General features: G+C 45.0%; 1 protein-coding gene across 1 annotated transcript in view; it reads right to left on the minus strand.

Moving 5' to 3' along the window:
• The window catches only part of CACHD1 (cache domain containing 1), a 95,092-nt gene that overhangs the window by 56,654 nt on the left and 23,665 nt on the right, over window positions 1–14,773 (minus strand). Inside the window, exon 2 of the mRNA XM_044301043.1 lies at window positions 6,913–6,975. Within this exon, the coding sequence (XP_044156978.1) occupies window positions 6,913–6,975 (63 nt within the window). The remainder of the gene's footprint in view (window positions 1–6,912; window positions 6,976–14,773) is intronic.

The raw sequence follows: 14,773 nt of genomic DNA on the forward strand, positions 1-14,773 counted from the left end.
AGTCTCCTCCTCTCTATGGTAGCCCCCATTATAGGTTCCCTAGTCTGTCTCCTTCACCCTCTGTTAACTAGAAATATAATCCCAATCAAGTTTTCTTCTCGCAAATCTACAACCCCTTTGGAATCTTTAAAGATAGTCCCTGGTAAATTCCAAGTCAGACACGTACCATCTTGGGCAGCTGTAAATACAAAAATACAATCCCCAATAAGTTGCCTAGTGAGTACCCCCCCTTCCCCCTCTCCTGCAGAAGTAGTAAAGATAGTCCCCAGTAATTTCACAGTCAGATACATTTCTCTTCTGGCAGCCCCAAGCATACTCCCTATTAAGTTTCCTAGTCAGTCTCCTTCCCCCTCTGGCAGCTATAAAAAGGCTCCTAGTACTTTTGACTGTGGACAAATGATGAATGTAATCATGGAGTCTGGAGTAACAAAAAAAAGACAGTACTTTCATGCTTAGTCTTCACAGCTTTGGTGTATACTGCCATGCTACTACAGAGGTTCTGCTCCTTCCCTGACAGACTGCAGGAAATCAATTTGATCACAACATGGAGGACAGGAATAAAAACCCAGCAGTGGAGCGGGAGGGAGGGTAGCGACTGAGCATGTGTGTCCAGCAACACTCAGCTAAGTGGACGGACCTGCACATGCTATACAATCTGACCACCAGGTGGCGCCGTACTATGCTAGCTCTCCACTAGATCTTTTTTTAATGGCAAATTCTGTTCATTTTTCCATGATATGCACAATAAATGCAACTAGGACATACAACCCCTTCAGGGAAAGTTCCCCAGGGAAACCGCCCTCTGTGGTGAATGCTTAATGGCAACCGTTGATGAGGAACAAACAGGTTAAGAGACTCCCATAAATAACCTCCGGAGGGTGGGTGTAAAGCCCTAAAGATATCAACACTCCGACCCTAATCCTATAGTGAAGCGGAAACTAATTTAAATTAAATTGTAAGAATACAGGAGCAGATTTTGGCACGTGATAAATCAGAGCATTCACAAAACAGAGGGCGAGCTCAGTCACCGCCACGGCTGCCGTCCACGTACGCCGCATCGATACATTTCCTCCATCAAGGGGGGTCGTCCGAAAAACCTCTGAGAAGAAAGTTCTGTTGTCAAGGAAACCACAGATCGGACAGGCGACCCTTCCAACCTCGTGCATGCTCTGGAGATAAGCGGCGCCTGTCCGCCGCCTATGTTTCCTTTACGGAAATAACCATGGCTAAGCGAAAAAGGTACAAATGAGAAGAATCATGGTTTATAGAGGGGCAGGAGGCACTGACAAGAATCTGCCAAAATGTAACCAAAATGTAGCCGCGGTGCAAAAGAATGCAATTATGTTCCACTTGTAAAAGTAAACAAGTGTCGAGTGGCCTCAGTGTCCCAGGATCATCCAGATGTGGGGGGGAGAGAACGAGTCATTTCTTTTCCTCACCATTTTTTAAAAATCTCTGCTGGCTGTCAGTGAATGCAAACATTCTTTTTTATTTCCAGATACAGAAAACCCCAGATTGATAGTTTCCAGCTATACGGGTGCACGGCTTGCTGCCGTGTTCTGAAGCGCAACAAATCTACATACGATCAGGATGAGACGCAGCCAAAAGCTGCGCTCACACGAAGCTAAACCGCAAACTGGTGCGGATTTCTAGCAAAGTGCACGGCTATGCTCACACAGTGGAGTTAAAAGGTTCCTATACCGACGACCTATCCTCAGCACAAGTCATCAATGCCGGATCGAAAGTGAGGGCCCTTGCCGATCAGCTGTCTGAGGAGGGTGCGGCCCTCTGGCGAGTGCTCTGTCTTCCGTACAGCTAGGCAAGGACAGCGCCGTCCATTGGATAGAGGCTGTGCATGGTATTGCAACTAAGCCCCATTCACGCGAAAGGGAATCAGCCACCAGATATATGGTTATAAATCCATCTTACATGCGAGACGCGCGCTAGTCAGTACATTGTAACAATCTCGGCCCTCTTTGTTGAGAAATAAGCTTTTTTATTTTATGCTAATTAGCCCCTGGGTGCAATGAGGGTGGTGCTGTTGCGCCCCGACCACTTTGACTGACAGGGCCAGGCAATAAAAGACGCTGCGCCGGGCCACAAAGTCTCGAGGCTGCGCCGGGCCACAAAGTCTCGAGGCTGCGCCGGGCCACAAAGTCTCGAGGCTGCGCCGGGCCACAAAGTCTCGAGGCTGCGCCGGGCCACAAAGTCTCGAGGCTGCGCCGGGCCACAAAGTCTCGAGGCTGCGCCGGGCCACAAAGTCTCGAGGCTGCGCCGGGCCACAAAGTCTCGAGGCTGCGCCGGGCCACAAAGTCTCGAGGCTGCGCCGGGCCACAAAGTCTCGAGGCTGCGCCGGGCCACAAAGTCTCGAGGCTGCGCCGGGCCACAAAGTCTCGAGGCTGCGCCGGGCCACAAAGTCTCGAGGCTGCGCCGGGCCACAAAGTCTCGAGGCTGCGCCGGGCCACAAAGTCTCGAGGCTGCGCCGGGCCACAAAGTCTCGAGGCTGCGCCGGGCCACAAAGTCTCGAGGCTGCGCCGGGCCACAAAGTCTCGAGGCTGCGCCGGGCCACAAAGTCTCGAGGCTGCGCCTGGCCATAAAGTCTCGAGGCTGCGCCTGGCCATAAAGTCTCGAGGCTGCGCATTTAGCGCACGCACTGTATGTGACTGGAGATTACGGATGAGCATACCTTTACAGGTTCGGTGTTCGGGTGGTGTAGGAATTCCGTTATGGATTTCGGTATAACGGAATGCAAAATGGAAGCCTCCCTAAGAGGAATTCCATTTTGATCTGTCATACATAATAGAAGTCTATTCTACATACGATCAGGATGAGACGCAGCCAAAAGCTGCGCTCACACGAAGCTAAACCGCAAACTGGTGCGGATTTCTAGCAAAGTGCACGGCTATGCTCACACAGTGGAGTTAAAAGGTTCCTATACCGACGACCTATCCTCAGCACAAGTCATCAATGCCGGATCGAAAGTGAGGGCCCTTGCCGATCAGCTGTCTGAGGAGGGTGCGGCCCTCTGGCGAGTGCTCTGGCTTCCGTACAGCTAGGCAAGGACAGCGCCGTCCATTGGATAGAGGCTGTGCATGGTATTGCAACTAAGCCCCATTCACGCGAAAGGGAATCAGCCACCAGATATATGGTTATAAATCCATCTTACATGCGAGACGCGCGCTAGTCAGTACATTGTAACAATCTCGGCCCTCTTTGTTGAGAAATAAGCTTTTTTATTTTATGCTAATTAGCCCCTGGGTGCAATGAGGGTGGTGCTGTTGCGCCCCGACCACTTTGACTGACAGGGCCAGGCAATAAAAGACGCTGCGCCGGGCCACAAAGTCTCGAGGCTGCGCCGGGCCACAAAGTCTCGAGGCTGCGCCGGGCCACAAAGTCTCGAGGCTGCGCCGGGCCACAAAGTCTCGAGGCTGCGCCGGGCCACAAAGTCTCGAGGCTGCGCCGGGCCACAAAGTCTCGAGGCTAGTGATGGGTCAAAATCTGTGCGTGGATCTGTGTCATGTGCAACTGCAAATCCACAAAAAGTAAATCCAAGGGTCAGCTGTGGATTTCCGCCACGGATTCCGGAGCAGATTTTTCTGATGGAAAAATCTGCCAGAAAAAAAAGTACCCTCTGGCGCTTCTGGTAGATAAATATCTGTGTGCATTTATTATTATTTTTTAAGCATGTGAATGGGGTACAAAATAGCAGACTCACTATCACTGACTGTAGAAAGCAAGGGGCTCTGATGAGCGGCGGAATCTGCGTCTAAATCCTCATCAAATCCTGAACGTGTGAACACAGCCTTAGGTCACAATCACACAGCCAAAATGCACATCAGTAAAAGCTGCCGCCGCGTATTTGTCGTGACTTTTGCAGCAGAAACCTGAGGCAGACCCTGGGTCCCTGATTTGCACGCCATCTTTCAAGTGAATGGGTCCGCATACAGCGCTGCCCCGGCCTCTGCTGCAATCTTTCAAATTTTGAACTTCATGTTTCTTTAAGAGAACGCCCGCTCTTGTGCAACTTAATGCAGCAAGTTAGTAAAACTTACTGAGGCCTGACGGCTTTACACACTGCTCTGCAGCCATTAAACAGCCCCAAATGACAAACCTCGCCCTCCCTGTTTACTCCCCATCTGGCCAGAACAACCCCCGCTCTGGCCTTTCACTGCACTGAAAGATGGTCCTGCCATTTCTGGTGATGTCATCGGGCTCAGTTTACACAGTCTTACATTACGGGGCCTTGCTCAGGGAAACGAGAGTTTTTAGGACAAGTGCATTAACCCTTTCAGACGCACGGCAGCTCATTGGGCTCAAATTCTTGAGGTCAAGGGTCAAACTTTTCAGTAACAGGATCTTTCACAGCCTGGAGGAATGCCAACCGCGGATTGTAGATGAGCGTTTATTTATACACCCGCCAACTGCTCCAGCACAGAGACGGGGTGAAAACGTCAATATACACATTACTATAAAAAATACGTAACGAAACTTCCATAGAAAGAGAAAACAAATGAAAACAAAATTGCAATGTTATCAAGAAAGTTCATTTCTATTTCTGAAATCCATCCCCAGATTCCAGCTGCCCTGAAAGTATACCGCCAGTCCCATTATCTGCAAACATCTAGGTCACTTAACATACAAAAACTGATGATCTTGTACATAGGAGCAGTATTATAGTAGTTATACTCTTGTACATAGGAGGCAGTATTATAGTAGTTATATTCTTGTACATAGGAGCAGTATTATAGTAGTTATATTCTTGTACATAGGAGGCAGTATTATAGTAGTTATATTCCTGTACACAGGAGCAGTATTATAGTAGTTATATTCTTGTACATAGGAGCAGTATTATAGTAGTTATATTCTTGTACATAGGAGCAGTATTATAGTAGTTATATTCTTGTACATAGGAGCAGTATTATAGTAGTTATATGCTTGTACATAGGAGCAGTATTATAGTAGTTATATGCTTGTACATAGGAGCAGTATTATAGTAGTTATATGCTTGTACATAGGAGGCAGTATTATAGTAGTTATATTCTTGTACATAGGAGGCAGTATTATAGTAGTTATATTCTTGTACATAGGAGGCAGTATTATAGTAGTTATGTTCTTGTACATAGGAGCAGTATTATGGTAGTCATGTTCTTGTACATATGAGCAGTATTATAGTAGTTATATCCTTGTACATAGGAGGTAGTATTATAGTAGTTATATTCTTGTACATAGGAGCAGTATTATAGTAGTTATATCCTTGTACATAGGAGGTAGTATTATAGTAGTTATATTCTTGCACATAGGAGCAGTATTATAGTAGTTATATTCTTGCACATAGGAGCAGTATTATAGTAGTTATATTCTTGTACATAGGAGCAGTATTATAGTAGTTATATTCTTGTACATATGAACAGTATTATAGTAGTTATATTCTTGTACATATGAACAGTATTATAGTAGTTATATTCTTGTACATATGAACAGTATTATAGTAGTTATATTCTTGTACATATGAGCAGTATTATAGTAGTTATATCCTTGTACATAGGAGCAGTATTATAGTAGTTATATTCTTGTACATAGGAGCAGTATTATAGTAGTTATATTCGTGTACATAGGAGCAGTATTATAGTAGTTATATTCTTGTACATAGGAGCAGTATTATAGTAGTTATATTCTTGTACATAGGAGCAGTATTATAGTAGTTATATTCTTGTACATAGGAGCAGTATTATAGTAGTTATATTCTTGTACATAGGAGCAGTATTATAGTAGTTATATTCTTGTACATAGGAGGCAGTATTATAGTAGTTATATTCTTGTACATAGGAGCAGTATTATAGTAGTTATATTCTTGTACATAAGAGCAGTATTATAGTAGTAATATTCTTGTACATAGGAGGCAGTATTATAGTAGTTATATTCTTGTACATAGGAGCAGTATTATAGGAGTTATATTCAGGTGCCAGATACTGATGAACATCCATTCCCGTGGCTATGATTCATGAATAGGGCGGAGGCTTAGTATTTTAAATCTACAAAAATAAAGCTTGTACTAGGTGGCAGTCACAAGGTTTCTTTCAGTTCAATGTTGGCAAACAGCCTATCAGAGACGCCATATATCAGATGGGCCGACCAGCACCTCTTTATGTACACCTTAAAGGGAACCTTTCACCTGCAAAACGCATATTAAACCGACCACAGTACCTTACAGTATCCCCCAGTGTGTTGCTAATCATGTTTTTCTTTCCTCTTTGTGTTTCTTCATACTTGTTAAAATCACAGTTTTAAGGTCGGTTGGCGCTGTCTCCGAGTCAGGCTTGAAGTCAAGGGGGCAGCGGCCTCCGTGCTTCGAGTAAAGCTAAGCCCGCCCCTTACCCCTCCTCTCTACAATTAGATGGACATGCTGCCGGGATCACGCTCTTCTAGCGCATGCGCGGTACGCTGCCTGTCCGGCGCATCCGCAGTCAGCAAAATGCAGGCAGGTGAGTGAGGATCGCGCTTTAACAGGCAGCATACCGCGCATGCGCTAGAAGAGCACGATCCTGGCATCACGGCAGCACGACCATCTAATTGTAGAGAGGAGGGGGACAGCTTTAAGTGGATGACAGGTTCCCTTTAAGGCTACTTGCACATGCTGCCTGAATTCTCAGGATGCGGCACTGCCGGATGCAAATGGAATGCCCACCGGCCCTGTTAAGTATAATGGGGTCAGGCGGAGATCCAGACTCATTCCGGCAAAAATGCTGAGAATCGTCAGTTTGTGTGCGGCCGAGTCGCTGCATTCTCTGCGCCGCAGATGTGAAAGTAGTACTGGCACCCCACGTGTTCTTACATATGAGCAGACGAGTACAATGCAAAAACAAAAACGCAGGAAAAGCCAAAAGTCTGAGCGAAGCCAGGCTGAGAACTTACCTGTTGGACTTCCGTTTCACCATTTGAGATCTTCTCGGTATAGACGAATGAATTGAATATTCTCTGCAAACAAAATGACAAAAATAAAAAAACAAAGTTGTGAGAAACTGGGATGAAACAAATCAGCAAAAAATTAAAGTGTTAGGAACAGATCCAATGCATCCAGCCCAAGGATCAGCAACCGTCAGCACTCCAGCTGATGTGAAACTACAACTCCCAACATGCACACTTACTCAGTTTATATAAAACTTCCATAGAAATGAAAGGAGGATTCTGGGAGTTGTATTTTCTGAACAGCTGGAGTGCAAGAAGTTGCTGATCCAGTCCCTAAAAAACCACTACAACTCCCAATATGCTCTGCAACATCTGCTTAATAAGAGACGTTCCCCGATAGATGACATTCTGCTGTGATGAGACCAAAGCTTCCAACAAGGTGTGAAACTCCCGCCCCCCCCCCCCCCCCTTAAACCATTTTGTAAATCCAATGGATTCAATTTCCCCCCTTTCCACAACCGTCCCTTTCTCGGTTTCTCTGTGGCTGGGAATTGGAGAATTTAAGAAATGTGAACTTGCAGATCTAAAGGCAGCAATAAATCTCTTCCGTTTAGCGGCTCCTAGGGAATAGAAGCAGCCAAAAAAATAAATAAAAAAAAGGATTCAGGCTTTGTAAGGGTAGATAGATGGTTACCATGAGCCAGCAAGTGTCTGCTCAGATATAACAGTGGAAGAGCGCCCCCTCTGGCCACCATTACAATATAAGAGAGACTACAGGGGGCCTCCTCCTGCATTGCTGATGGATCTTGGCGTACCCTTATTTATTTTATGCACTTATATAGCGCTACTATATTCCGCAGCGCTTTACAGACATTAGCCTCCAACTGTCCCCAGGAGCTCACAATCTAAGGTCCCTATCGGTATGTCTTTGGCGTACCCTTCAGAAACATGGCAATAGTGAAAGGCGACTTTCCAAGACCCAAGTTTGGAACGCCATTTTAGTTGCTCAAATTGGCATAAAAAAAGTTACATGTTACCATTTATGTTTAAAAAATATATATATAATCCTGCAACGACCTGCCTGGAAAGCCGAAGTGCCCCCCCCCCCCCCCAATGTCTCTCAGTTGGGGTTGCTCCTGCTGACTAGTGCTCTTTAAACTACTCAGACTGGTTGCTATGGGAGTTACCATTAGAATATTCTCAAATGAAAAAAAAAAAAAAAAAAAAAAAAAAAAAAAAAAAGGATACCGAATGTTCCACAATTTGGCCTAAATATAAAAAAAAAAAAAGTCTTCAATGCTAACAATTGACTTCCTGCGCTAACCCCGAGAGCATTATTTCACCAGCACGCGCCCGCATCGCCCTCGCCAGCAAACACTTTGAACTTTCCCTTTCTGGTTTTCATTAAAATCAGTGCAGCAGAGGTTTAAAAAAAAAAAAAAAAAACACCTATTAGCAAATCTGCCATTTTCACAGACAACCAAAAAACCCGTAAATCCACATTAAATTAGGACTGTACCATTCGGTAAAAAAGGTATAGTCACCCGGCGGTTTGCAGATAACGTCTTCCGATTCTTCCCTGAGGCTATGAAATAATTGCTAGCAAAATGCCAGAAATATAACTTGCTGCATCCAACTCCCCCCCCCCCCCCCCCTCTTATTTACTGAGCGTCGTAGAAAAAAATAAATGGCAGAGCGGATTCGCCATTTCCATCCAGATACGAGACAAGAAGCTACATTCAAAAACAACCCAACACGTACGGATCTCCTGCAGTAGCATCAATACAATAGAACCTATACGCCATGTTTAGATGTCAGACGGGTCGTGGATTCTTCCTACCCACACGCAGCAGACCTTGAAACCTGCGGCACCGTCTTTCCTGTTAAAAAGGTTACAATCTCCGCAGACAACGTAAAAACTGGATTTGTCGTTGGATTTGCTGAAAATCTCCGCTGCGCATAGTTGTAGCTCTGGATGACGGCAGCAGCAGAAATGATCAGATTGTAGCAAATCTCATCTACTCCGCGCCGATAGCGACCCCGTGGTAGCGACCAGTTTAAATCCACAGCAGGTCGGTCCTTTTCACCAATCTCAGTGAAAATCCGCATGAAATCCAAGTGGAGGTTTTTTTTTGTTTTTTTTTGCAGAATTTGCACCCAATCTTTGCCAAAATCTGTCCCCTAAAAAACGCTCATCTTTCCATCCCCCGTCCCACCTAATGAGCCATGTGACCGCGATGTAGCTGGAACCTGGAGACAACGCAACATTTTTTTGCAGCTCACACGTGGACAGATTCATTCCTATAGGTCCGCGAAAAATGCGGACAGCACATGGATGTCGCCCGTGTTGCTGTGCACATCCAACATGTCCTATTCTTGTCCGTTTCAACGTGGCGGTGTGCACACAGGCCGCATCCGTATTTGGCAGACGGCCCAATAGTTGAGTGGATGCACCTTAAGCGCGGAGACGCGTGACGCAGCCGCCACCGTGGCAAGATCAGTTTTTTTACTCATCACATGGAAGGGGACCACCTAAAGCCGCGGCCCAGGCTGAACCGGCTGATAACCGAGAACTAGAACAATCAGCTGAACTGACGAGCCGGATAAGGCGCAAAATACATAAGAAACGGCGCAAAAGTCAACTTTGTTCTGCGCGGTCGTAAGGACAAGGAGGGGTGGGGGACGTGGCGAATTCCTGGGACCCACCCGAGGATAAATTCAAAGAGAATGTCAGTGAATGGAGCGATAGAGAAAGTAATCACATGAAGATCATAAGAAGCCGAGGATTATAACTCCAATCATTCTCACACTGTGGCATTCATCGCATACGCTAGGACGGAAGGGAAACAAGAGCAAGTAACGACTCCGCCCAGGCCTCGCCACAAAGAGGTTCTGCAGTAGCAGTGGAATCCCTAACCTACTAGGACGCCTTCATGCATGCTGGGACTTGTAGTGAAAGATAGAGGGGGCAGTTTTGTGGGATTTGTCCTCGCTGGGTGTCCGGCCGCGTGCCAGGCGCAGATGCAAGCGATCAGACCTCCCACGTGAAAAAACCTTCATAGCTAAAACAAAAAAAATCCTTGCGTGACAACCAATATGGGCGTCACTTTATTCCCCACAGAGGTAGTCAGCCCCGCCGTGTATATAACGAGCCTGGGAAATCTGGGAGGCCAGGCCCGTGGGACCAGTAATTGGGGCCATATTGGTTGGCATAAGCTGCAGTTTGAGAGTTTTTGGCGACAACCCCTCCGATTGTGGCTGCAATACGAGTTGTCACCCAGCTTTCACGGGAGCTGACGTCAGGAGGCAGCCGATCCGGTGAAGTATAGAGAGATGGGGAAAAATGTTCGAAAACAGGTCAGGAAATCGTTAAAGTCGGGGGGACCCCAACCAAGGCTCCCTCCACAATCAGCCATCTGAAAAATTGCCAGAAAGCAATCAGTGAAGCTGAAGGTTAGGACCGAGGCGAAGGGCCAGAAAAATCGGTACCACATGTTGGAGGCCGAGGATCTGGCTGTGTAATCTGACTACAGCTCAGCCCCCGACACCGCCAGCAGCGCCCGCCCGTACAAAAGCCGTAAAAGAAAACAGATGGCTGCAGTGCCCGGGGCCCCTGGCCACAGCATTGGAGCCTTCACTGCTGGGGACCCTGCCCAAAAGTATAAGCCGGGGAGGACGGGCCCTGCCAATGGCCACGGGCACAAAGTACCATCATTTCAAGGGAAAGGAAAACAGAACATTCTTTTCACCGGATCAATGTAAAGTAGCTGTGACATCGTTACATTGTATCAGTGCAGGTCACATGGTATCAGTCTGTCCTGTCCAGCTCAGAGGTGATACAACAGTAACAAACCCTCAGCTGTGAGAAGGATTAGGCCTGTACAGACCTCCGGATGAGAACAAGAATGGTGCCATTAATTGACAGCAAGTAGAGATTTTGAAAATGGTGAGGAACTGACAAAGTATAGTAGAAAGGACTTTTTACAAAGTAGAACTGGTCGGAAAACGGATACATTATATTATGCTTAGAGCAGGGCCTGGGGGCGGAGCATGACACAAAAGAGCTGTCATGACCCCGTTTTTTATTATTATTATTTTTTTTTATAGTTTTGAACTGGGTTTGGCCTCTGCTTACACAAAACCTACAGAATCCTTTAAATGAAGCCAAAAACGTACAGGTGACTCCACTCACACAACATGAGAAGAGCGTCTGGACGTCCAATAGAAATCTGCCGCATCGGAAGAGAATTCACTGCACGTGCTCAGAATCCTCTCGCTGCAGACGGCGGCCTCATTTACATTACAATGACCGGCGGAGGAGCTCAGTGTACGGAGCGTGTACCAGGCGGACAAGACAGAAACCACACACTGGTCTCTGGATATCACAAGACCTATACAAATGGACTCAACTCCAATCAGACTTCTCATTTATAGTCATCATCTTATCGATAGGAGCAGCATTATAGTAGTTATATTCTTGTACATAGGATCAGTATTATAGTAGTTATATTCTTGTACATAGGAGGCAGTATTATAGTAGTTATATTCTTGTACATAGGGTGCAGTATTATAGTAGTTATATTCTTGTACATAAGAGGCAGTATTATAGTAGTTATATTCTTGTACATAAGAGGCAGTATTATAGTAGTTATATTCTTGTACATAAGAGGCAGTATTATAGTAGTTATATTCTTGTACATAGGAGGCAGTATTATAGTAGTTCTATTCTTGTACATAGAGGAAGTATTATAGTAGTTATATTCTTGTACATAGGAGGCAGTATTATAGTAGTTATATTCTTGTACATAGGAGGCAGTATTATAGTAGTTATAGTCTTGTACTATAGGGGCAGTATTATAGTAGTTATATTCTTGTACATAGGAGGCAGTATTATAGTAGTTATATTCTTGTACATAGGAGGCAGTATTATAGTAGTTCTATTCTTGTACATAGGAGGAAGTATTTAGTAGTTATATTCTTGTACATAGGAGCAGTATTATAGTAGTTATATTCTTGTACATAGGAGCAGTATTATAATAGTTATAGTCTTGTACATAGGGGGCAGTATTATAGTAGTTATATTCTTGTACATAGGGGGCAGTATTATAGCAGTTATATTCTTGTACATAGGAGCAGTATTATAGTAGTTATATTCTTGTACATAGGAGCAGTATTATAGTAGTTATATTCTTGTACATATGAGATAGTATTATAGTAGTTATATTCTTGTACATAGGGGGCAGTATTATGGTAGTTATATAGGAGGCAGTATTATAGTAGTTATATTCTTGCACATATGAAGCTGTATTATAATAATTATATTCTTGTACATAATAGGCAGTATCCTCCACACCGCAGCTGTCTCACATCTGGTCTTGAGAAATGAACTGTAAGTGGTTTTCTTTTATTACGGTCGGCGCAGCCGTACAATGTCATACATGTGTAGCAATATTCAGCACAATTTAATGTTTATTTTCAACTTTTATTAAAGAGCTTTTTTCCGTTACTACAAAATACCAATTCACACAAGACCAATTAGGCCATTCTAACTTCCAGGACATGAGGCCTTTGCAAAACCTTGATTGGTAATGTGAAAATATTATTAAAGATTTTTTTTGCCCTGGGACACAAATTCCAGATTACATACTAGTTTTTATATCACATATAAAAAGCTGAATATATTTTGAATGACAAGTTTTGCTTTTTTTTAACCTGGTAGTAAGTGTTCTGCAACAGTCTGTAGAATCCATTGTTTTGCACACCCTATACAGTAGAATTCCATTAAACCGCCATTTGATCATCTAGAACATGTTGCGCTTTTCTGATAAGTCCCTGTACCGTGCCATCAATCAGCCTTCTCACGAGGACGTCTGCTTGTTCAGTTGAGGAGAGATGAGTGGCGTTTCATGGCGTCACACTGTGCGCATCTCAGATTTTTAATTAAAATGGCGTAAGTCGCTCCCTCCCTCCGCTGCGCTGGGGATCAGGAGATCATTATGAAACAATTGATATTGCTATTATGTGATTAACAAGACTTCACACACAGAAAGGCGCGACGTAATTATCAGGAGCTGGAACACAAAACGCGTGGCGGAACGATAGTCTCCGAATTTATATGCCATTGTGACTGTAAATGTGCGCAAAATAACTCAACTGGCTTCCCATTTACATGAATTAATATTTAGAGGAGTCTGCAGGGTCCCCAAGTATCGACATTAATCAGTACCAGAGGAAAATGAGGAAAGTTGTCCGCGGCAAACAGATTCCAGCTCTGAAGAAAACAAATGCATCAATCTGACTGGTCGCCACGGCCGACTTCTGCACGGTGCCCTGCGCCGATTCGGGTGGCCTTCTCCAAATGTCTTTTAGACGGGAAGACTTATCATTGCCTTTTCTAAAAGACTTTGTTCAATTCCTCAGAATTTTCAAGATCTGTGCTTGCTGTCAATGAATTGGAACGTTCAGACCTAATATTTCTGAGGGTTAGGGTCTGCCATCACTGAATCCAGTCTAGACAATCCTCTGAGCAAAACATAGCAGCAGCACAAATGTTTCATCACAATGTATCAGAGCAGGTAAAATGTATCAATCCATAGTAAAGAGTGTTGTGTGGACAGGACACAAACGTAACAGTCCTAGTAAAAGAGGACCTGTCCCCTTCTCCTGGCATGTCTGTTATAGTGACTACCTGCATCACCCATAGAACTATGTTGTGCCATTCCTCTATTATTCCTGCTAGAAGTTTATGACTGAATTGCCAGCAGTCTGCGATGAAGGTCCAGCTGGAGGTCACCAGTTGCACAGTCTGACACTGGTATATATTGGTAGGCAATTCTGCATTAGGGGCTACAATCTATGGGGCCTCCTGCATGAACGCTCAGGTAAGGGTACTTTCACACTAGCGGTTTTATTTTCCGGTATTGAGTTCCGTCCTAGGGGCTCAATACTGGAAAAAAATTTATCAGTTTTATCCCCATGCATTCTGAATGGAGAGCAATCCGTTCAGGATGCATCAGTTCAGTCACTGTACGGTTTAGGGACAGAGAAAATACCGCAGCATGAGGCGGTATTTTCTCTGTCCAAACTCCTGGAACACTTGCTGGAATGCCGGCATTATTTTCCGTTAAAATGCATTAATGCCCTAAGTGGTCCGGAAAAATGGATCCGGTTTTGCGGTCTGCACATGCGCAGAGCTTTAAAATTGTGAAAAAGATAAATACCGGATACATATTTTCGGATGACAACTAGAGAGACGGATCCGGTATTGCAATGGTATCCGTTTGCATGCAGATTGCCGGATCTGGCAGGCCGTTCCGGCGACAGAACTGCCTGCCGGAATCCAGCGACGCTAGTGTGAAAGTCCCCTAAGAAGAAGCCCTGCAATCTTCTTCCATGCACTATCAAATGAGCTGAGGCTCCCGAGAGATCCCTTTGAAGAAGTGTCCATTATGCCAAAGACATGGGAGAAAGTGGACAAGAAACTATTAGAGCTTCATTTAAAATAACCCAAGCGCACCCTGAAAGACTTCATTTTAAGGGCACGCTGGATTTGGCATGCAGTTCTTTGCTCCAGTGCCCCCAGCAACTGTCTGGGTCCCAATTTCTGCAACCATATTGTATATAATGTGCCTATGCAAACCTATGTGTCTCCATGGTTACAGACTGCAAACAAACCCTCTGTGTAGTCTGATCTTCCAGACCAGGCATGCTCAACCTGCGGCCCTCCAGCTGTTGTAAAACTACAACTCCCACCATGCTCTGCTGTAGGCTGTTCGGGCATGCTGGGAGTTGTAGTTTTGCAACAGCTGGAGGGCCGCAGGTTGAGCATGCCTGTTCCAGACCATTTCTGCTACTGTCTGAAGGAGAG

The sequence above is a fragment of the Bufo gargarizans genome, chromosome 7, assembly GCF_014858855.1.
Source record: "Bufo gargarizans isolate SCDJY-AF-19 chromosome 7, ASM1485885v1, whole genome shotgun sequence".
Classification (NCBI taxonomy): Eukaryota; Metazoa; Chordata; class Amphibia; order Anura; family Bufonidae; genus Bufo; species Bufo gargarizans.